Here is a 23,720-nt window from a genome sequence, read left to right as displayed (position 1 = left end):
TCCTACCCGAGAGGGCCCAGGAGGCAGCTGGGAAGGGAGGAGGCTGGCCTTACTGGGGTAATGATCTGGGTTGGGGCTGAGAATGGTCTAAGGAGGCCGGGATGTAGAGGTGTTTGGGAACAGGATAGGCTGGACTGAGGAGGGCGCAGCTAGGGGTATGGGGTGTTGTGAAGCAGGGGCGGTGCGTGCTAAAGCATGGGGTTGAGAATGGGCTGGAGCTGGGATGGGACAGAAATGGGCAAAGGACAGTACTGAAGATGGACTAGGGATGGGCCTTTCAGAGGTGGGGATGGGCGGCAGATGTGCCATGGGAGTGAGGCGGGGGACGCTGATCTGTTCATTGGGTTGGGGCTGGGGGTTCGGATGGAACAGGGATTGGGGGCAGTAGAGGCCGGGATAGAGATAAATTAAGCACGGAATGGGGCTGGGCCGGATTCAAATGAAGTGGATTGGGGATTGGGCCTGGAGCTGATAAGGACAATGAAGTTGGACCTAGGGAGGGTTGGCGAGGTTGGGGATGGGGCTCGGTTTGGGGCTGAGTAAGAGGGTCGACGCCTAGGCTGGGGCCACGGTAGGTGAAGTTCGGGGACGCCGGTGGGACCCGCCTCGGGAGCTGCGAGGCAGAACCGCGCGGGCCCAGGGGCGATGGGTGGGGGGCGCGGGGGCGCCCGGGGCAGGCCGGGAAGGGGGGGCGGACCTCCCCCTGGGCCGGGCCTAGGCGGCGCTAGGACCGAGCGCGGAGGGACGAGCCGGGCGGAGCCAGCGCCCCCCGCCCCCCGCCGCCCGGCTCCCCTCCCCCGGCCGCTGGCTCGCTCTGCTCGCATCGCCGCAGAGGCTCCGAGGCAGCTGTGGCGGTGACTCCCTCCCTCCATCCGTCCTCCTCTGTCCGTCCGTGCGTCTGTCCGTCGGCCTCGATCCGGCCTGCAGCATGGCCGGCGTCAGCTTCAGCGGCCACCGCCTGGAGCTGCTAGCGGCGTACGAGGAGGTGATCCGGGAGGAGAGCGCGGCCGACTGGTGAGCCCTCGCCCCCGCCCCTCGGCCCCTTTGTCCCCGCGCCGCTGCCGCCGCCGCCGCGCCTTTGTTTCCACCCGGCCCGCCACCCGGCTGCCGGGAAGGGAGGGGGCGACCCCGAAATGGTGCAGCGGCCGGCGAGGGCCGGGAGGGGCTGCCTTTGTGCGCGCCGGGGGAGGGGCCGGGCGGGGCGCTGCTGGCCCCAAGAGCCCCGAGGCTGCCCCAAGCGCGCAGTGGGAGCGGTGGCCTGGCGCTGGCTGACGGCTGCGGGGTCCAGACGTGTGGCTCGGGGCCGCATGGCCCTGCAGGAGCCCATCCTCCGCCCCCCCGGCCCCGAGGGACAGGTGTTCATGGGGCGGCCAAGGGCACCTTCGCTACCTTCCAGCGGGCGCGGACCGGGCGGGGATGGGGCGGGGACCCAGCTAGCGGAGCCAGCTCAGCCTGCCCGGCCCAGCATGGACAACCAGCCACAGCACAAAGGAACGCTAGGGCGGGGGAGGAGTGGGGAGGGCTGGGGGCGCGGGCGCCCCGCCCACCGGGGAGCCTCTCGGAGTTGGGGTGTGATGCAAAGATGTTCTTTGCCACATGGCTACCGCCCAATGACTCCTGTTCCTCTCCGGGGCCGCGGAGGAGGCAGGGATAAAGTGGATTTCAGGGACTAAGCAGCTGGGCCGGAAGATGCCAAGGGCGCCGAACTGCCTGCCTAGAGGGCCAGCTAGGGACCCTGGGAGGAAGCCCTCAGGCACACAAGCCTGGAGGGAGCTCCCAGGGAGGGATGACGAGCTGAGTAGATCTGAGCCCTAGAACCCATCGCCCAGCGCAAGGGGCTCTCAGCTCCCTGGTTGGGGAGGAGCTGGGCTGCCTGATTCCCCTTCCCCAGCTGTTGTCTCCCCCTGAGCTCTGCTAGAGGTGTACCACCTGCTCTGGGGCTGGAATCCCCAGGGTGGTAGGAAAGCCAGCGGGTTCCACACTGCCCCATTCAAGAGTCATTTCCCCCAAAACACTCCTCTCTTGGGGCAGGTGCTCCTTCTATTTCCAGACCTCTAACTTCGCTGGCAGGCAGGAAACTGAGGCACAGAGTGAGGGCATTGTGGTAGGGACACTGACCTGGAGGCTGGAGGAGGGAACAAATGGCCAGGCGTCCATGCCATAGTACTGCAGCACTGGCGGGCAGCCAGGCCTGCCTGGAGGGATGGACGCGGTAGACAGCCTCCCGTGTTCTGCAGGTCAGTCATAGCAGAGGCCAGTACAGGCTAAGTGGGCAAGTGGCCCACCCGTTGTCCCAGCCCTGCCCCTGGGGGCTGAGATCATGGGAGGAGTTCAGGGTAGGTGGCCAGCTTGGCCCGGTGCAGGAACTGGCCTTGGGATATGATGGCCCCTGGCTGGACAGGGGCACGTCCATCTCAGAATGCCCCATTGCCCTCAGCCTAGGGGAGCTGTCTTCCACCACACCGTTGCCCCTAATCTCCCAAAAGCAGAGCTTGGGAGGCCCAGTGCCGGGCCACACAACCCCTGCTGGCCCACATCATGCTCAGCAGAGGCCTGGGCTCCCATCACCCAGCAGTATCCATGTGGCCAAAGCTAGTTATTCATCACTGGCATGCATCACCCCCATCTGGGTTTTGTGTGAGATGCACACACGCACCCTTGCACATGCATACATTTGTTTTCACTCCGAAGGCCCCAGATAGCATTTTGGGAAAGGATGTGAAGATCACATCCTGCAGCAGGGAGCAGGAGTGCCCACAGCCATCAGCATTGAACTAGGGGTCCAGTGGAGTCTCAGGACTCAGGAGAAGACCCTGCACTCAGAGGCCAGAGGAAGGCGTCTTGGGTAAAATTGCTGCCTGGGTCAGGGGCTCGTCATTGTGCTCCCTTACCTTGCCTCTGAGTGGTGACGGACGGAACACGGGGAGCTCACTTCTTGGTGGCAGGGCCTCTGAAATGGAGCACTGCCCAGTCACTAGGAGCAGGAGACCCAGGAAGTCAGTGTAGTGGGAAGGCCAGTGTTGCACTGCATGTGACATGAATCACTGTGTGACTACACAAGAACGTGTTCCTCTCTGGTCCTCTTGAAAAGAAGAAGAGGGGATTGGGCTCAGCCATACCAGGGACATCTAGGGCTCTTGCAGCTATAACTTGCTGAGAGTGTGACTGTCCAGGGGTCTGTCTGCCTCTGCCTCTCACTCCATCCAAGCCCAGCATCTCCCAGGAGCTCCCACCTCACTCCAGTCCAGGTTCTCTGGCCTAGATGGTTCCCCAGAGTTTGTGGTAGGATCAGACACCTACCGCTGCCACTGTGTGCTGGATGCTCGAGCCAGACTAGGTCGGACATCTGCCCTCGTGATGCTTTGGCCCGGGCAGTGTGTCTCCAGGGGCTGGAGCTGGTGAGATGCATAGATTCCTGGGTCCCCCTTTTCTAACTTCTCATGCCATGTCTGGTGTATTTGAGAAGCACTGATTCAGTGAGCCTTGGGGCGGCTCGATGCCTCTTCCCATCCTTTTGGGGGTATGGTAAGTGGTCTGGGGAGATGCAGCTTAGAGCACAGCTTCCTGGAGAGCTGGCATTGGGACCCTGAGGAATTTATGCCAGGGGTGGGCGTGGCATGGAGAGACAGGGCTGGCCTTTCTGTGAAAGGGACCACATATGTAAAGCCTCACAGGTGGGAAGTATCAGAACTGTGTTTGGTGTCAGGGAACCGTCCAGTGTGACCCAAGTGTGTGGTGTGGATACAGAGGTCTAGCTGGAAAGGCAGGTGTAGAGCTCAGAGTCGGAGGCCTGCTGAAGGCTTTGAACTTAGCCCTGGTCTCTTCCAGATCAGGGCCAGGGCCAGAGCCAGGAAGCTGCCTGGACGTGGGAAGGCACGGCTGAAGATGGAGGGGCAGGGGGAGGTGTCCCTGGGAGTAGCCAGGGCCCTCAGAGCTCCCGAGAGGCTGCATTCGCCCCTGGGAGCTGTGCTGTCTGAAGCAGTGTCTGGGACCAGGGGCTTGGAGCTCTGCCTCAGTTTCTCATCTGCGGAGTCAGGAGAAACAGACCGTGCTTCTCTGGGGGCCCTTTGTTCCCAGTGGTGGTTTAAGGGCAGCTGGACAGGTGGTGGGACAGCTGTTCTGGGAAGCAGCTGCCAGCACTGGGGCCCGGGCAACAGTTGGACCAAGAGCTCCCCGCCTCACAGCCCACCTGTGTCCCTTTCAGACAGGAGGAATTCTGGGAATTGTGTGTGTGTGTGTGTGTGTGTGTGTGTGTGTGTGTGTGTTTCTAGCACTGGCTTGGGCTGACCTCGTGGGGCTGGGCCAGGCCCTCCTTCCTGCTTCCTCCTTCTCTTCTTCCCTCCCTCCCTCCCTCCCTCCTTTTTCTCTCCCTTCCCTTTCTCTCTTCTTCATTTCCTCTGTATCCCTTCATTTCCCTCCTTTCCCTTGTCTTCTCTTTCTTCTTTCTCCTCGTTTCTCCCACTGACTCCCATTTTCTTCTCCGCCACCCCTCCTGGCCCCCGGCCCCCTGCCTTGGCAGTAGGGAAGTGGGGAAGGGGCTGCACCCTCTGGAGCCTCTGGAACAAGTTCCTCCTTCCTTGCTCCAGGCCTGTCCTCCCGAAGGGGGTCCTCAGGAGCGGACATCTCTGTCTTCCCTTCCGTGAAATGGACGCTGTGCCACTGCAGCCTGGGGTGAAAAGGCTAGGGAGGAGGAGGAAGGAGGAAGGCTGCTAGGTCAGCTTTCTGGTTCGCTAAGGCTGAAGGAAAGGCTGATGGTCCCAGGGGGCCAGGGCCTCAGCTGGGGCAGAGGTGGCCTAGGGGCTGGAAGGCCAGGAGGGTGAGATCACCTGGGGGCCACAGTCTGGGCAAGAGTGACCTGGGTGACCTCATGCACATTTCAGAGGTGGAGATTAAGGCTGAGGGCATGTCCCTGGGGTCCTTTGTGTTCTGGAGACTGCAGTTGGGTTGGGCCAGTCATGTGCCAGTTGCTGGATTGCCATGGTTACCAGGGGATGCCCAGATCAGAGTGAGCACCAGGTTCCTTCCTCTCCTTTCCCTGCTGTGAGGGGAGGGGCGATGGGTACCAAGACTCACGCCTGGCAACAGCCAATAGGGGGTGAGGAGTGTGGTAGCCAGGGAACGGTAACCAAGGAACTGTCGCCTTGGAATCTCCATCTCACAGCCACTTGCTGGATTGTAGGCTGCCAGGGCCCAGGCTACAAGGACAAGACCCATGGGCAGCGATTTCTTCCTCACCTGACCCAGGTCCCCTTCTACTAGCTCACCCCCAGAAATGGTGCCTAGCTCTATTGTCAGGCACTGAGTGCTGGGCCAGAGCCCTCTGACTGCCCTGCCCCCTCTGTGTTCATCCTCCTCCTCCCTAGAGCTGTCCCCACCCAAAATTGGCAGTTCTAAGTGCTATCCCTCCCTCTCCCCAGGGCTCTGTACACATATGAGGATGGCTCAGATGACCTCAAGCTTGCAGCGTCAGGAGGTAAGAATTTAAGCCTTTTCTTTTTTTTTTTTCCTTCTCCTGCCCCCTCCTCCAGTTGTTTTCTTTCCCATCCACCTGGCTCCAGGCCACCCTCTGGCATGCATCCAGCAGACCCATGCTTGTCTGGCAGGTGTCCTTCTTGCTCGTCCCTATACTCTCCAGGGTGGGGAGGGAGGAGGCCTTATGTCCTGTTTGATTATGAGAAGACAGGCTCAGAGAGGGAGAGTGACAGTGACTCACCCCAAGTCACACAGCTAGGGAGGAGGGGCCCAGATCACCCCCACTGTCCCCAGAGCAGAGGCTTTATTTTACCTCACTGGCGCTGGGCCTCGTGAGACAGGAGGTGTGGAGAACAAATGCTTCATCACCCCTACCCCAGATCAGGCCCTGGGGACTCAAAGGCGGAGCTAGTGCCTGCCTGTCACGCTTTGTCACCCCAGCACAGAACTCCGGACCTCCAGGTCCCTGGGGGTGCCTGCAGAGCCCACAAGAAGAGCCTTCCCTTTGGGCTCCAGGCCCTTTGCGGGGTCAGGAGTAGGAGATGGGAGTCCCGACACCCTCCTGGTTCCCCCAGATGGAGGCTTACAGGAGCTCGCGGGCCACTTTGAGAACCAGAAGGTGATGTACGGCTTCTGCAGCGTCAAGGACTCCCAGGCTGCTCTGCCAAAATACGTGCTCATCAACTGGGTATGCAGCTGTGGGCTGGGGAAGGGAGCGGAGGCCCCAGAACAGTTACCGACCACCCCGCTCTGCCCACTGGCACCGTTGGAGACAACACCACGACATCCCTGGGCAGAGAACCCGGGGCCTTGGGCTACTACCCACCTTGTCCTTTCCCAACCTTCTCTGTGCTGGATACTCTGCAGGTCGGCGAAGATGTACCTGATGCCCGGAAATGTGCTTGTGCCAGCCATGTGGCTAAGGTGGCTGAATTCTTCCAGGTGCGAGTGGGGGCAGGGGCCAGCCACCCAGGGTCTGTTTGCTAGTAGTGGTGACAGAAGGGAGCCCCGCTGCCTGAACACACCTTCTTGCTGCAGGGCGTCGACGTGATTGTGAATGCCAGCAGCGTGGAAGACATAGATGCAGGCGCCATTGGGCAGCGGCTTTCCAACGGTCTGGCAAGGCTATCCAGCCCTGTGCTGCACCGACTGCGGCTGCGCGAGGATGAGAATGCCGAGCCAGTGGTCAGTGTGTGTCCAGGGCCAGCGGGCCCTGCCCAGCGCTTGCCTGTTCCGTTCCTCTCAGTGCTCAGCCTTTTCGGGTGGGAGCTCCTGGAGCCCTGGGCCTGCTGGCCCAGCTCATGCCAGGCCACTGAACTCTGCAGGGCACCACCTATCAGAAAACGGACGCAGCGGTGGAGATGAAGCGGATTAACCGTGAGCAGTTCTGGGAGCAGGCTAAGGTGCGGACCTGACCCTTGCTTGCAGGCTGAGCTGGCCCAACCCCATGGGGTAGCCCTGGGCTTCTCTCCCCAAGCCTCCCCATCCACAGTGGGTCCCATGCCTTGTGCTCTCCCAGCTGAAGCGTGAACCTTATGCCTGAGGGCTCACCCTGTTTTCCCAGAGACCATGCCTCCCCAGCCCTGGGTTGGGGATGGGCTGGAGGGAGAGAGGACTCCCCCCACCAGCTCAGGGCCTACAATGCCTTGGTACTGGTGGTTGCAGAAGGAGGAAGAGCTGAGGAAGGAGGAGGAGCGGAAGAAGGCCCTGGATGAGAGACTCAGGTTTGAGCAAGAGCGGATGGAGCAGGAGCGGCAGGAGCAGGAAGAGCGGGAAAGGCGCTACCGAGAGAGGGAACAGCAGATTGAGGAACACAGGTGTGCCCCACCCCCACACTACTGTAGGCTATGCCCTGCCACATGCCCTGCCCACACCTGGGAGGTCCCCACGGGCCCTCCAGAAGGGGTGCATTCCTGCTTATGCCCGCTTATCGTTTTAGGAGAAAACAGCAGACTTTAGAAGCTGAGGAGGCCAAGAGGCGGTTGAAGGAGCAGTCTATCTTTGTAAGTTCTTAGCCAGGGCTTCCAGTCTCCTGGTCACGAAAATGAGGATGGTCCATGTGTTCCTGGGCCTCTTGGGGAGATCAGTGGCTTGGGGACAGTGCTGGGCATTCTGGGTACTGTTGCATAGTGTGTCATGGATTATCTGCCTGCCACTCAATCACATGGGGTCTGGCTCCTGGCTGTGTAGAGAGACCTCCTTGGAGAAGCTTATAGTTTAGACTGAAAGAGAAAACTGTCTTGGCCCAGGCCCTCATTGACCAGGATCCCCTGTTCCTTTCAACAAGGCCTGAAGGGCTCAGTTGGATTATATATGCTTGCTGCACTTAGGGGGCTCATGGCCTGTACTCCACAATACAAGTGCTACGGAGCCACACAAATGAATCTGCGCCAGTGCTCTGAGCACATAATACACTGTGTGTGGAGTGTCTCCTTCAGAGCAGCCCCTTGTTCCTGGGGGACTGTCTAGACCTTCAGGGCCACTCTCGCAGGAGACTGGCCGGGAGAATGCAGGGCATCCCGCAGACACTGGCATTAAGCGGCTATCACATCAGCTCCTGGGTGGGTGGAAGGCATGGGCAGTTGGTGAGCTCCAGCCTTGTTCACTCAGCAAACTCTTCTGCTACCTGCTGTGTGCCAGGTGTTAGAAATATGGTGAGATGAACAAGATGAATATAACTGATGAATTTATTTTTAATAGTGGCAACATGCACATGACATGTAGCATCGTAGCCATTTTTAAATATATAGTTTAGTGGCATTAAGTACATATATGTTGTACAAGCATCACCGTTTATCTCTAGAATTTTTTCATCTTCCCATAACAGAAACTCACATTAAACACTAATTCCCCATTCTCCCCTCCGCCCGGAACCTGGCAGTCTACTTTCTGTCCCTATGAATTTGACTTCTCCAGGTACCGTATGAGTGGAATTATACAGTTTCTCTTCTGGTGACAGGCTTATTTCACGCAGCATAATGTCTTCAAGGTTCATCCATGTGTCAGAATGTCTACTTCCTTTTTAAGGCGGATAATATTCCATTGTATCTATATACCACATTTACTTTGTCCATTCAGAGCAAGGGCTTTTTGCAAAAGCTGCTTTTTATGGGAAATTTAACACACGCACAAAGTAGGAAGAATAGTATAGTGTACCCCCTGAGCTGATCACTTAGCTGCACTAATTATCAATGTTTCAGGCAAAATCTTAAGAAACTCATACCATTATTTTATAGTCCCATCTGACCCTTCAAGTGTGGCTCATATGATAGTGACAATAGATGTTGTAGGAGGTCAGTGTGGTGGCCTTACAAGTTAATGCCTCTAAGGAAGGTCCCATGTGAGAAACTCCGGAATTTAGAACTACAAAGGCTCTCTTGAGTTCAGGAGCTGTTCTGCTTCCTCTCCTCTGATAAGAATTACATTCTTTGTCTCAGTTCTCTTTATGCCTCGGCTGCCAGGGAGCTCCTGTGTGTCTGTAGATGCTCAGGTACACCAGTGCTGTCTACCCTTATAGTTAGTGTGTTGATCTTTGTCCTTCCCATAACCCTAACTTGTTTCAGTGTTTTTCTCATCATTGGTAGGTGGTAAGTTGCCTCTGGTTTTTTTTTTTTTTTTTTTTTTTTTTTTAATGACACAGAGGAACCTAGGGAGGTTATATTGTACTAGGCATGGACAGAGTACTCACAAAAGCTGGTTAGGTGCACATTTATGGGAAGGCAAGGAGCCTGACTGGAGCCCAGTGGGCCGAGAAGCAGGGGAACCTGGGAAGACAGAACCAGGTCAGAAGATATTAGACTTCATTCTAGAAGATAAGAAGTTGTGGTTGGAGTGACAGCCCTCTTGAAGGAGGCTACTTTGAAGGGCCATTCTCCCAATGCACCCCAACAGAAAGTTTTAGGTATGTGTTCAAGAGCAGAGGAGTCCTGGTACTTCACCACCTTACCTGGAGTATTTTCTTTCCTCTCAGTCCCTCCTGCCCCATCTGCCATGGGAGCAGCAGGGAACACCGATTAAGTGAATTCAACTGAGTAGACATGTACCAATTCAACCTCATGCTGGCCACTCACACACAGACCTAGCTCTCATCCTGTGTTCCCGACAAAGGGTGGGGACATGATCCCCAGACAGGAGATTTCCGACACAGCGTCATCTGCAGTGTGTGCCTAGAACAGCTTGTGGGGACCCAGAGAAGGAAAAGACCTGATGGGCCAGGGCCCTCTTCCCCAGGAGGCAGTGCCCCAGCTGAGTCCAGAGCAGAAAGAGTTGGAGCTGGGGTAGAGTCAGGCATTTGAGGAGGGACGGTCATCTCCCACACTGCGAGTGAATGGCGTGACATTCCAGGTGTGGAAACTGTCATGCTGATGGCTTGAGGTCTATATCTCGGCGTGTGTGGGCGGGTCAGAGTAGAAGGGGGCTGTTGGAGAAGGGACAGGGGCTGGGTCAGGCAGTGGGAGGGGAATGTGGGCCAAGTGGGGGGAGGGTGGCAACGAGGAAGCCTCAGTCTCATGATGCTGAGATTCAGACAGCAGTGCAGGAGGACTCAGTTGGCTGGGTGCTGCAGTAGGTGGTTTGAGTATAGTTGGCTGCAAAGCAGAGAGTGTTCCTGGGTGGGTGTGGGGTGAAGGAGCAGGAGAAGCTGAGCTGGTGCCCAGGTGTCTGTCCAGGCTGGAGATGAGATGGCTGAGGGCCTTGTGGATGGAGAGAAAGAGCTGTGTGACAGAGGTGCCATCTGCAAGCTCTTCCTTCCAGATTGTGGAGGAAGTACAGGGCTATGAAGAAGCAGGAGCTCCTGGGGTGGGGATGGTGCCCAGGACACTGCCTTTGGTTTCCAGGGTGACCAGCGGGATGAAGAGGGAGAGACCCAGATGAAGAAGTCAGAATCAGAGGTAGAGGTGAGAACTGGGGGACCAGGGCAGGGGAGTCCAGTAGGCGCTGCCTCAGCTGGGCCCTGAACCTTTCCTCGGGTCCTCAGGAAGCAGCAGCCATTATCGCCCAGCGGCCTGACAACCCCCGGGAGTTCTTCAAGCAGCAGGAACGGGTTGCATCAGCCTCTGCAGGCAGCTGTGACGTGCCCTCGCCCTTCAGTCACCGATCAGGTAGTCCCAGGCCCTGCCCCCATCTCCCTCTCTCCTCAGGCATGGCCCTGAGCCTCTTTGGCACTCTTTGGTAAGGGAAGCCTTGTCCAAGGACCTCTGGAGAAGACAAGGTTGTTCATCAGTGTGCTTCCCCCCACTGCTTCCCCGGTGGCCAGACCGAGAAGGCTGGGGACAGGTGGTTGATATTGGGCTTTGGCTGAGCAGTGGGCAGTGACAGATGACAGAGACCATCTGGGCAGCTCTGGTGTGGGCTAAGGCACCCCCTTGGCCATAGGGTGTGGCTCTGCTGGGGTTGAACCAGGGCCTGCCTGAGGGATGCAGTGCATGTGAGGTGGGCTGGCACCCTGGCCCTGGAGCCTATACTCAGTTTCCCTGTCAAGGTTCTCCTTGTGGCTTCTGCCTCCCTGGAAGCGTCTTCCTGCTCCCGGTCTGCTGGGCTGAGTGTTTGACCCTATGTGTGCTTGGCCTGTGCTGGGGCTTCAGGGGTGGGGCGGGCCATCACTGGGCGTGTGCTTGCAGAGGCTGGCTGCATGGGGCAGGTTCCTTGCTGAGTGTGGCGGGTGCTGGTGGGAGCCATCAGAGAGCTTAAGGCTGTAGCCCAGCTTGGCTTTTGTGCACCTGGCCAAAGGCAGCTTGACACCCAGGGCCAGGTGTGGGGGCGGATGAGGCCTTGGGGCAGGGGTGGGGGAGACTGACCCTCTCTTGTCCTCTGTCTCTCTCTGTCTGTCTCTCTCGGCAGGTCGTCCGTACTGCCCTTTCATAAAGGCATCGGACAGTGGGCCTTCCTCCTCCTCCTCTTCCTCTTCCTCCCCTCCACGGACTCCCTTTCCCTATATCACCTGTCACCGCACCCCAAACCTCTCTTCCTCCCTCCCATGTAGGTAGCAGCCTCGGCAGGGGGGTAAGGAGGGCCCCACTTCCCAGCAGCACCCCTGCCCTCACTCCCCAGCCTGACTGCTGATCTCTGGTGTCTGTCCCAGAGCAGGTACTGCCTGCCTCCTTTCCCTGGTCCTGAGGGGGCATTGGCCCCCAGGGTCCTGGTTCACAGGGTCTGGAGTTGTGGTCTGGCCCCTGGGGGGCCTGGGGAGCTCCCGGTTCCCCACCCAGACTTCAGAGAAGAGATGCTGGCCAGGCCCCAAGGTGCACAGTCCTGGTCCCACCTGGCTTCCTGGCTCTCACTGACCAGCATGGGGGTTTGTTCCACAGGCAGCCACCTGGACAGTCACCGGAGGATGGCACCCACCCCCATCCCTCCCCGGAGCCCATCTGACTCCAGCACAGCCTCCACCCCTGTCTCTGAGCAGATAGAGCGGGCCCTGGATGAGGTCACATCCTCGCAGCTGCCACCACTGCCGCCACCCCCACCACAAACCCAAGGTGAGTGAGGGGGCCTCTCATCAGTCCCTCTGCTGGAAACCTCTGGTGTCTATGGTAACAACTCCCCAGGGACCTGGGCCACCCAGACGGCACTGGGTGGCTGTGGCAGGGAGGAGCCCTGGTATGGCAGTCAGAGCTGTCCAGAGCCTCAGTGTTTCCATGGAGTGGGAATCAGGCCTTCCTCCCGACTGCCGAGGGGCTTACAGGCACTAGATAAAGGGGCAGCAGGGCCCAGTGGGTGTTGGAGGGTGCTCTGCAAGGAGCTGTTAGTGGAGGCCTTCTTTCTTCAATGCATGGGCAGGGTAGGTAGGGTGGCTGCCCAGGGCCTTCCCTGATGGAGCCGGTCACATCCATCTCCTCCATTTGTGCTGTAACAGAGACCCAGGAGCCCAGCCCTGGCCTGGATAGCAGAGGGACTGGCAAGGAGGCCAGAGCTGCAGCTTCTCAGGCCTGGGTTGGCCCCCTGGAGGAGCCCCCTCAGGCACCGGAGCCTCCCCAGGAGCAAGGCAGCCCCATAGAGGACTTTATGCTCATGACAGATCCCGAGCAGGCTATCCTGGCTGCCCCTCTAGAGCCTGCCATAGCTGACCCCACTGCAACCGACTCCCTGGCAACTGCTGCTGTGGAAACCTACACTGCTGCTCCTGACACCACTGTTGCCAACACCGCCACTGCTGCCGCTGCTAGCCTCATTGACCTATGGCCTGGCAATGGGAATGGTGCCTCCACACCCCACACTGAGCCTAGGGCCCCCACAGCACCATCAGGTGCCGAGGTCACTCTGGCAGAGGTGCCCCTGCTGGATGAGGGGGCACAGGAGGCAGTGCCACCAATAGGTGAAGTCTGTGCCAATCTCTTCAATTTTGATGAGCTGCCTGAGCCGCCAGCCACCTTCTGTGACCCAGAGGCAGAAGTAGAAGGGGAGCCTCTGGCTGCCCTCAAGGCCCCAACTCCACCCTCCACTCTGGAGGAGCTGGATCAGGAGCCTGAGCCAGAGATGGATCTGGAGCCAGAGTCTGAGCCCCACCTGCTGACCAATGGCGAGACCACCCAGAAGGAGGGGACTCAGGTAGGTCAAGGCAGCCTGGTGGGAGGGTTGGAAGTCAAGGGTGGGAGCAAGGGGGCTGACCCTGTGTGTTTCAGGCTTGCAGCAGTACCTGCCTTCCTCTCTGACCCACATTATTAGGGGGAAGCTTTGTTCCATTCTCCTTCCCTGGGTCAGCTCTGCTTTTGTTCCCAAGGCAGATATCTGTTTCCTTGGCAACCACGGATGGAATCACTGGTTGCTAGGGAAACGGACTCAAGCCTGGTAGGTCAGCCCTAGTCTTGCTGGGTGGGGCCCCAGTGACCTGGTGCTTTCCTCCTGCAGGCCAGTGAGGGGTACTTCAGCCAATCACAGGAGGAGGAGTTTGCCCAATCAGAAGATATGTGTGCAAAGGCTCCGCCTCCTGTGTTCTACAATAAGCCTCCAGGTAGTGCGGGGTATGCATGATGGGTCGGAAATAGAGTGTGGTACTGGATTCAAATATGGACAGATACCATGCCCCCTACATAGCTGGCACAGTTCTCAGGGGTCGGGGAACACAGCCTTGGATCTGCCGGCCATCTCCTTAACTCCCCTCCCTTCCCAAACCGTAGAAATCGACATCACCTGCTGGGATGCAGACCCAGTCCCAGAAGAGGAGGAGGGCTTCGAGGGTGGTGATTAGCAATGGCGCCCACCCTCATGCTGCCCTTGCCCAGGCCACCCACCTGCTCCGGCCTCTGGCCCGATGGCCTGCCACGCCTGCACTCGAAGCAGCTCCGCCTGGCACCCACTCTGGATTCTGGCCCTCCCTGGCTGGGGACTTGTCTGCTTCCCCACCCCCAGGGCCTGACTTTTACAGCTTTTCTTTCTTTTTAAAAAAAAAAAAAAAAAAAGTTGATAGGAGACTTGTACAGTTGACTGGTTTTCCTCCTGTTGGTAGTTGAGACGCTGTTGCAAATTCCACCCCTTCTCTGCCTGGTCCAGATTGTAGCGCTTAGTCCTCCCTGCTCAGTCAGCTGGCCAGGGTGGAGGCCTCACCCTGCTTGGGGCCTGGTGAGGGGGGAGCTCCAGTGGGAAAATGTCCCCCACATCTTTTCATAGTTTTATGTTTCTTGGAAAAATATCACTTTGTATTCTCTGTCCAGGGCTTCAGATATTTTGCACGAATTTAAAACATGGCAATAAATGGCTCGCCGGCTCTGGCTCCCTGGGACCCCCTCCCCGCCCTTCTCTTTACCTCTACCCACCTGGCCCAAAGAAAGTAGCAGGTCCAGCTGGGGCCCCTCAGCTTCCCAGCCCTTTCCTACCCCCTCCTGCTGGGCGGGTCCCAGGCTGGAGGCTTTAGGCGCCATTCAGGTCAGGGCTATGGGTGGGGCCCTGGGGCTGGGGTGGTCCCTCCCCAACTCCTCCCTATTTGCTTGGGTTCCTTTTTCACATTCAGTGACTGTTTTTTGGAAAGCACAAACTTCTGTAACGGGTCGTGCTCATGTCTGTTAATAAAAGAAATCCAGATCCCTTCGAAGGCCTCCAGGGATGGATCTGGGGCGGGCCGCGTGCCCTGACCCCCATTCCCAACTCTTCCGACCTCCAAGGCCGCAGGGGGCGCCTTCACCGTGATTTCATGGGCAGGGAAGGTGGGTCTGCTTAGAAGCAGGCTGACCGCAGGTTTAGTTCTACACCTCTAGCCACTCGCAGGTTGAAAACCGCATTCAGGTTTCGTTATCCGCCAGGGCTCATGCACACCTGGTCACCAGAGACCTGGGCGCAGCAGTGGGTAACTCCTCCACTTGTTACCAAACCAGATCACACACTTTATTATCCTCAAAGTGTAACAAACGGGGTAAGAAATCCCTCCCACCCTCCACCCCTCGCAGTCCAAGGAAAGCATTTAAAAGGCCTCGCAGTCAGGCCAGGAGTTAGCTAGTGGGGCCCGGGTTGCCAGGTGCCCCTCTATACGGCTGTAGTCCTCCCGAACAAGGGGATGGAGACCGGGAGGTGCCAAGCTCCGTGTTCCAGCGGCTCGCGGCTGCTGAGCTCTGAGTCGGTCCAGCTGGGGAAGACCCGGCGGCCGCGGTCCGTCTGCAGGCAGAGTGCAGGGCACGGCGCTGCGGGCCGCGGGGCGTTGGGCAGGTGCAGCGCCGATGTGTAGCCTCGGTCCAGGTAGAGCGGCTTATAGCTGGGCGGCGGCTGCTCCTGTTTCTCGGCGCTGTCGCGGCGACTCAGAAAGGGCGTGACGATCTTGCGGTAGAGGCCGCGCGTGTCTGTGAGCACCTCGCTGTAGGGCGGCGGCGGCTCGGCCATGAGCACTGCCTCTTCGTAGCACGGTGGTTTGGACATGTCCGATTCCGCTGCGGAGTGAGAAATGGTCCGAAGGCATGAGGCCACCCGTCCCCAGCATCCCTCAGAAACCTTATCTAGCCGCCAAACCCAGGCCCAGCCCGGTCCCTCCGAGGTTGAGGTAAGTCTGCCCAGCGGAAGGCCGGCGGGTGCGTCAGCGGTGAGCCCGCCTACGGCAGAGGCCCCGTCCACCCTGGGCGCCTCCTACGTAGGTACGCACTTACCTTGGCGCGGGTAGCTCCAGGGACGCGGCGGCACGGAGAGGTGCGGTGGCGGAGGGTGCGGCAGCGCGTGGTGGTGTGTGTGGGGATGCGCGTGTGGCTGCGCGGGCCCGTGATGCAGTAGCGGGTGCACGTGCACGTGCTGGTGCGCGTGCGCCGGCGCTTCGAGGCGGCCGCGGTGCGGTGGTGGCGGCGGCGCGAGGCCCGGGGGGCTACCAGCCAGGCTGCCCTCGAGCTCGAGGGGCTCCAGCTCAAGGGCACGCAGATTCTGCTCACGCAGTCGCTCCTCCTGGCGCCGTTTGAGGCGGCGGCGCAGGAAGCTGCAGAAGCAGCACAGTAAGACGATGAGCCCCCAGATGAGCCAGAAACCAGCGAAGCACGTTAGGAACGTGTAGGTGCCCTGGGACATAACCATGGCGGCGGCGCGGGCGGCGGCGCGGGCGGCGGGTCCTCGGCTGCTTCACTGGACACTGGGCTCCTCTACGTGGCCCCGGGCCCGCGCCACGCTCCCAGACGCCGCCAGCGTCACTCGGGGACTTGCGGCCGGGGGCTGCCCGCGGCGGGGCGCAAGTCGTGCGGGCGAGGGGCAGCAGCAGCGATGCCCGCTCTTTTCCATGGCGCTGACGGGCGCGCGGGCGGGCCTCACCCGGGACCGCGCAGGACCTATGGGACAGACAGGGCGCGGTGAAGGCACGATGCAGCCCCCAACGACTTTCCTGCCCGCGCCTGTGCCCTGCGCAGTCCCGGGGAAGCCTCTGCCGGAACCTCCGCATTCCCCAGGGGCCCAGTGACGTCACCGAAGATGGTGACGTCATGCCCTGAGGTTTCCCCGGTAGGGTTTTCCCGGATCTGAGCTGCCGCTGAGCCGAGGAGATTCCAGGCAGGCCAGCAGGGGGCGCGAGAAGGCCAGGCTCAGCTTCCGCGCAAGGGAGATTCACCACCCCAATCCCTGGGAAACAGCTCGGAGAGGGTATTGAGGCCGGTGGGCTGACCCGCCAGGACGCTGAAGAGAAGCCTCAGTGCGGTTGCTTGGCGACGGGGAAAAGGTGGCTCACCTTCTAGAGCCCCACAAGCGGCCAGCGGCGCCAAGCTTCAGCCCTACCCGCTCCCACCCTTAGCTGCCCAAAGCATGGACCATCCCAGCCCGCACCACAGCCTCCCAGCTGTTGCCGCTCTTGCAGGGGGGGCTTGGGCTGTGGTCCTGGCTACTACTGCATGCCACCTGCCTTTGTGCCGAATACCCGCCCTTCGGCCCAGCGTGGGCTGTTCCGTCTCCTCTAGGTGCCTCCGCCCGCCCGCCGGATCCCAGTTCCCTCCCCTCCTTCCCCTGAGTAGCTCCACTTGGCCCTGCCCATTTAGCTCTAGGAAGCCCAGTCGCTTCCCCTCAATTCCTTTCCCTTTCTGCAGAGGGGAGGAAAAGTAGCTCGTCTTTGGTACCACCTGGTCCCATATTACTCCAGATGGGCACTTCTGGTTCCAACTCCCCTCCACAGCCAGGTTGAGAGGGGAACCTTGCATCCTAAGAGGTGTGTTGGAGGCAACCCTGACTGCGGAGTGACAGGTGGCAGGTGACTGTTCGCCACCCCTGCAGAACAGAAATGAGCCCTTCTTGAACACCTCATACCCAGGGGCTTTCATATGCAACCCTTTGGGGTAGCTGGAATTATTCCTATTTTACAGACAAGGAAGCGGGGAGCAATTAGCTGTGTAGATGGCAAAAGGCAGTGCTGTAATTTTAATCCAAGCCTGTCCACAAAACCCTAGCCTGGGGTGGAAGAGCACTGCTGCCTGAGCTGCTTTGTGGGTCTTTTTCAGGAGCCCCATGGACATCCCTAGCTAGCTTACAGCATGTCCAATGCACACATATATTCAACTCCAGGGGTCATGGTGGGCCTCAGCCCCAAGGTGGGGGCTCCACGTCAAGCCATCTCAGACTGGTCTGGCAGCAGGCTGGAGGGAAGCCAGGCCACAGGCCACCCCAGACGGCTCCCGTCTGACTCCATGGCTGCCTTGTGCCATGTGCCACTTGGTGCCTGTGCCAGTCCCTTTCTCCTGGGCTTGCATTCCAGAACAGACAATAGCAGGAACCATAGCTCCACCTACCCCCTCCACAACCCTGCCATGAGGCTGCCATGGCAACACAGCCCAGATAAAAATTCCAGCTGCCAGTCACTGGGAGTTAATTAAATCTGTTGTTCTCCTTTTCCTGAGCCCACAGAAATTTTCAGGAATGCTCTGAGGAAGTTGGCACTAACTAGGAGGCCCATTGGTCTGCAGAGCAGAAACAGCTCTGGGTCAGAAAAGGCACTTCTGGGGCTGGAGGTGATGTTTAGCTTAATTAGAAATAGACATACCTGCCAAGGACTGTCTAGGCCTTGTTCTAGGCAATTTCCATGTAGAATATTGTGTGATCTTCCACACCATTTTCTCTCTGGGTGGGGTTGGGAGAGGGGGCGGGGGCAGGAGAGTGTCCATTTGATAGATGAGACCAGCTCAGAGGGAAATGAATTTGCCCCAGGTCACATAACTAATAAGGGGGGGTGTGGGGGGGTGGCAGCTATGCTTTAACCTGAGTCTGAATCCAAAGTCTGTCAAAACACTCTCCCCTACATGACAACTGAGCTGTACATGAAAAACCTGGTGCATGTGAGCACTGAGATATGAGGCCTTGGCAGCCACAGGGGCACTGGACAAACTGGCCAGCTTGTAGCTGAAATGTGCCTTCCTGTTCCTTCCCACCAAGGCCCTGGCCCTTCTGGCCAGCAGCCCTCAGCTCAAAAGTGGGCAAAAGGCTACAGGGTGGAGGAAAAATAGGATGGCATTCCAGAGTTAACCGGGAACAAAGGGCAGAGGCCGACCTGCCCTCAGGGGTCCAGTGAGCTGGCTGGGCACTAGGGCAGACTGGGTCAGGCCACACCCAAGAGCAGCTGAGTGCCACTGTGGGCCCTCAGCCAGTAGGCAGGAACTACTGCTGCATTTTACACACGAGGCCACTGTGTGTCCAAGGGAGGATGCCTCACAGCTGATCTGGCCCTCTGGTCCCACACTGGTGCCAACACCCAGTTTGAATGGGCGGGACCCTGTCTGAGGCCTGCCTCCTGCCCAGTATCTGGCCCACGGGAGCTGCTCATCTATCTCACAGGTGTTCAATCCATCGTCATCAGGGCATTTGTCCAGGCCTTTACACATTCACTTCCTGACCAGGCCAGGCTGCTCAAGGGCTACTCAAGGAGATGTTACTTTGCTCCTTGGCCTCTGTCACACCTCCAGTAGACCCTGCTTAGCCTCTTGTACACAGCCACTCACCTTCCCCATCCCCTCCAGCCTGTTCACAGCAAATACCAGCTCCTTATCCAACACCAGCTATGCTAGGTGTGGTGCCTTCAGATGGACTCATCCTTAAGTCTGCCATTTTACAATTTGTTTTCTGTTTGTTTCCTTTCTTTTCTTATCTTCTTGTGGGTTATTTGAACGTTTTATTTTTTCTTAAAGATTTTATTTATTTATTTAGAGAGAAGGAAAGGGAGGAGGAAAGAGAGCGAGAGAAACATCAATGTGTGGTTGCCTCTCACATGCCCCCAACCAGGAACCTGGCCTGCAACCTGGACATGTGCCCTGACTGGGAATTGAACAGGTGACCCTTTGGTTCACAGGCTGGCGCTCAATCTACTGAGTCACACCAGCAAGGACTGAACCTTTTTTAGGATTCCATCTTGATGTATTTGTAGAGTGTGTGAGCATATTACTTTGTACCGTTTTCTAAGGCCACATGCTCACTGGGAGCACAGCAGAGGAATGAAAGCGAGGCCCCCGGGCAGTGAGTTTCTTAAACTCCATGTCACCTCAGTCTCCTCCTCCATGGCTGTGGTGAAGATTGAGCTAATCTGTGCAAAGGGCCTGGAGATGCTCAACAAACGTTGGTGTTTCTGGAGGCTTCTGAGGAGGCAGAGATAATGTGTCCCCAAGGTGCTCCCTGCCCAAGGGCTGGACCTCAGTAATCACTGAGAACTTTGTTAGCTTTTTCCCATTTCACAGATAAGAACACTTTGCTTGAAGAGATTAAAGACACCCAAGGTCACCCAGATCTCTCATTCTGGGCCTAGTGCACCCCTGCAGGCACCTACCACACTGCCTCTCCACATGAAGAACCCCAGCTCCCCAGCCTCAGACCCCTAAGATCTGCTCCTGGGCCCTTTTATTTCAGCAGAGGGCCCACCAGTCACTCCACCCACCAAATCCTGGTTTTACACTCACTAGTGTGCCTTCATCTGACCACCTCCTTTGGTCCCCCTGCCACTGCCTTGGCCAGGCCACCAGCGTCTCTCACTTAGGCCCTATTACCATGGTCACCACCACTCTCTCTACTTCTGTGCTGGGTTCCTGCCCAGCGCACCTGCTATCCACATTGCTCATCTCCCCCAGGTCCTTACTGGTCCGAGCCCTCCAGTGACTCCCCACTGCCTCCAGAGACAGCCCAGCTCTCTAACACGGCTAGACAGGAGGCTCCCAGGCTGCAGTAAGCATCAGAGCCACGTGGAGGGCTTGTTCAGACAGAGTTCTGGGCTCCGCTCCCAGGTCTGGGATGGGGCCTCAGAGGTTGCATTTCTAACAGATTCGCAGCCTGTGCTGCTGTTACTGGTCCAGAAAGCACACTTTGAGAAACACTGACCTAGATCGTAGCCTCGGAGAAGAGTTCCTGCCAAGGCCTCTTCAGCCTCTCCTCTCAGGCTCCATTTCTCCATACTGTACTGCCTCAGCTCTGCTTTCTCTCCCGTGGGGCCTGCACCCCCACCTTGCTGCTCTTACACCAGCACTCACTACTCAGCCTCTCAGCCTCTCCTGGCACCTGCCTGGACAAGTCAGCCCTCAGCCACCTCACCACTGGGCTGGATGAGAAGCTCAGTGATGTCAGTGTTCTGTAGTGGCTTGTGCTCAGCACCACAGGCTTCATCTGTCTCAATCACCTGACACACAGTAGCTCAAAAATCACTCATTGAAGGAGTGACTGGAGATTCCAGTTACCTATTTTGTCTTTTAGCCGTAGGGACAAGGAACACCCCAAGAGCCAGGTCTGACCCAATTCATTCCTGGGAAATGTTGGCCATTCATCAAAATGTCACTGAGAGAGAAGCCACCACTCAGCTCTGGGGCCTGGCAGGGTGTTTTATAAACAAGCTGAGGAACACACATCTACATGAATAAAAGGAGAAGGCTCCATGGAGGCATTTGCCAGGGTCTGTGGTATGGGCAGAGGAAACCCCAAGCAGCTGGGGTTCTGGGTCATGAGGTTCCCTGTACATGAGACCAGAGCTACTGGTCAAGTGATGTGACAAGGACTTAGACCAGGGGACAGAGGAGGGAGGGGGCAGAGTGTGAGGAGTGGGGGTTGGGGGCAGGTAGAAGAGGGTAAACGGGGGATAAGTGGTGATGGAAGGACACTTGACTTTGGTGGTGAGCACACAATACAATGTAACAGATGATGTAGTATAGAATTGTACATCTGAAACCTATGATTTTATTAACCAATGTCACCCCAATAAGTTCAACTAAAAACAGAAAATTTAAAAGTAAATAAATAAATAAATGTTTTATCGTAAAAGAAAAAAGAAAAAGAAAAGAAAGTGGCTGTTGCCCTGGCTGGGTAACTCAGTTGTTACATCATCGTCCCCGACACGCCAAGGTTGTGGGTTTGATCCCCGCTCATGGCACGTACAAGAATCAACCAATGAGTGCATAAATAAGTGGAACAACAAAGATCAATGTTTCTTTTTCTCCCTTTCTCTCTCTCTCAAACCAATAAGTAAGTTTAAAAGAATTAAAAAAGAAGAAAGTGGTTGCTAACCTGTCTCCTGTGCCCTGTGCATGCCAAGCTCCTGCTAGCTTCTGAACATTCAGTCTCTCGGTGACACCTAGGAGGTGGCTGCTGCCTTCCCTGTTCTACAAACAAGGAGCTGGAGCCAGCTCAGGCACACATTGTGACTCCCAGGTGACTGTGAAGCCCACTGTCCTAGCAGGAAGGGCATTTCAGGAAGGCACTGGTGACATTTTACACTCCTTCCACACCAAGACAAATGAACTCAGGCCAAAGAGATGACGGGAACTGTCCTGACTACCAAAGTCAGCCAGGCATGGAGCTGGCCAGAACCTCCTTTCCAGCCAGGACAAGGTACTGGCTTGGCACCCTTATCTATAGATAGATCTCTGTGACCCAACCCTGGCACTGAGCCAGGAACCCAGGGCTTGGGGAATTGCAAATAGGACAGCAGAGACTGGGGCCAGGGAGCTTGTGGGCACAGAGGCCTTACTTGGCCTCTGAAGTACTCAGATCTGGATGAAGAGGAGGATGAGGATCCCCTCTTCAGAGGGTCAGCCAGGACCCTCTAAAGGGGGAGCCCTGGGTTCAAATTCTACTTCTCCTCTGCCCTGCCCTGCTGGGGCTGTGAGACCCTTCCCAGCTCTTCTCCTGTCTGAGCTGAAGACTCTTACCTGTAAGAAAGGGATGATGAGACTTGCCTGGTAGCACAAGGGAGGAACAAAACCGATGAGGGAGATGAAAAATACTTCAAGACCAGCTTACACTGCTGCATGTGACAAACTGAGTGCCAGCATCTTGCAGCCTCAAGGGGTCTGGAAACCAGACTATGGTGCTACGTCTGCACAAGCCTAGGGGTGGTCTGGCAAGAAGTGCCATCATGCTGTGGACCAGAGGTCCCAGTCTCACGACTTGCAGGCTGGACATGGTTTATGGGTGTGTTTTGTTGGTCCACAATCAATTAAAAAAAATAGTCTAATCAGTTTCCAACATGTAAAAACCAGGGGTTTCTACATAAAAGCCTGCATTTCGGGCTCATTTTGAAAACTGGACAATCTGGTCATACCCAGTCCACATTCTCACATGGTCCTCCTCACTTACTCCATTGACCCCTGGGCCCTGAAGGCACGTGGGTCTCCAACCACTGAGCTAGACTGGGCACCCACAGGGGCCATTCTTTGATCAATTCCTTCTCCTACAGCCAGCCTGCTGATGATCAGGCCACAGACGAAGGTCTAGGTCCCCGGGGTTTCTCAGGAGACCAAGGCAGACCTCACCACTTGGTCTTCCCCAGAGGAGAAAATGGACAGAGAAAGTGAGGGAGCCAGGCCAGGAGCAGGACAGTCCTATAGAGAACCTGGGGGAGCAAGAGTCTGGCTGATTTGTCTGGAAACAGGAAAGGTGTACCAAGGCCAGGCTGGGAAGACGGCATTTGCTCCCTGGGGGTATGTGAAAGAAGGTTGAGAATGCTCCCCCGCCCCAATAGGTTCCACGGTTCTTTCCTTCCTGGCTCACAAGAGGTGGTAGCAGGCAGAGGGGCTGTGCCCACAGAACCGGCACTGGAAACCTAGCTCCACAGCAACTGGTTGTATGACCTTGGGCAAGTCACTGCCTCCCTAAGCCTCAGGAGGTTCCAGTTCTTCAGAGGGGACATAAACTTACCTTGCACAACTGTTGTGAGGATTAGGAATAATGAGTGCAGAGCCCTCGCCCTGGGCCTTGTATACGGCAAGCGAGAAGATAATGAAAGGGCCTGTGAATCATCCCAAAGGCACTGCTGTCTGCGAAAGGGGGATTCAGGACTGACTCAGGGCACCAGCCATCCATGGGCATCTATGACAAGGTCTCAAAAGCCCAGGGTAATGGTCACCTCTGATGCCCAGCACACTTCCCTAGATGGGAAAGGAAAGCCCAGGGTGGTGGCTGTTGGTCTGTGGTCAAGGCCTGCGGTCAGTGGGGTCTGTCATCTGCTGAGTCAGGCCCAGGAAAGTCCACCTGAGGGCCATTTCTCTACCCAGCACACCGCTGCTGATGGAAGGGGAGTCCGAGGCCATTTCCACGGACTCCGCTGCCATTCTCCTCCCCGAGGAGCTCCCCTGGAGGTCAGGGCATCTCCATGTGGCACTGGCCAGCCTGCATGCCACCCAGCACAGTCTGGGCTTTGTGCTCAGACAGGAAAGGGACACTTGTGATCAGACAAAGGGCCAGGGCTCTCCTGTTTGGCCGGGCTTCAGCTTTCCCGGGTCAGCAGTGTCTGTTCCTGTGCCCCTGCCCATGGTGCTCCCAGCCCTCTGGAGAATGGTGGCTTGGAACGAGGAGCAGAGACCCACCACCGGCCCAAGCCGTGTTTGGCACATGCCCCAGCCATGATGAGG

General features: G+C 57.6%; 2 protein-coding genes across 3 annotated transcripts; one reads left to right on the top strand and one right to left on the bottom strand.

Moving 5' to 3' along the window:
• The first annotated feature begins 794 nt into the window (after positions 1-794).
• On the top strand, positions 795-13,858 carry DBN1 (drebrin 1). Of its 2 annotated transcripts, XM_090287974.1 has the most exons (15): positions 795-1,014; positions 5,418-5,473; positions 6,048-6,160; positions 6,340-6,414; positions 6,511-6,657; positions 6,798-6,875; positions 7,138-7,289; positions 7,412-7,475; positions 10,308-10,367; positions 10,448-10,571; positions 11,311-11,448; positions 11,778-11,948; positions 12,326-13,017; positions 13,318-13,420; positions 13,587-13,858. In XM_090287974.1, the coding sequence occupies exons 1-15, from the start codon at positions 929-931 to the stop codon at positions 13,655-13,657; spliced, it is 2,130 nt and encodes a 709-aa protein (XP_090144100.1). In that variant the 5' UTR covers positions 795-928; the 3' UTR covers positions 13,658-13,858. The 2 variants fall into 2 exon arrangements, with proteins under 2 accessions (XP_090144100.1, XP_090144101.1); XM_090287975.1 differs by lacking the exon at positions 11,311-11,448.
• A 940-nt stretch (positions 13,859-14,798) lies between these two features.
• PRR7 (proline rich 7, synaptic) lies at positions 14,799-15,965 on the bottom strand. The gene is made up of 2 exons (XM_090289206.1): positions 15,537-15,965; positions 14,799-15,323 (listed from the first exon to the last, which is right to left on the bottom strand). The coding sequence occupies exons 1-2, from the start codon at positions 15,946-15,948 to the stop codon at positions 14,926-14,928; spliced, it is 810 nt and encodes a 269-aa protein (XP_090145332.1). The 5' UTR covers positions 15,949-15,965; the 3' UTR covers positions 14,799-14,925.
• Positions 15,966-23,720: the final 7,755 nt, after the last annotated feature.

Source organism: Furipterus horrens, unplaced genomic scaffold, assembly GCF_987537825.1.
Source record: "Furipterus horrens unplaced genomic scaffold, mFurHor1.1.pri manual_scaffold_10, whole genome shotgun sequence".
Lineage (NCBI taxonomy): Eukaryota > Metazoa > Chordata > Mammalia > Chiroptera > Furipteridae > Furipterus > Furipterus horrens.
The sequence above is the reverse complement of the archived record's forward strand: the minus strand, read 5'-3'. Positions and strand labels throughout refer to the sequence as shown.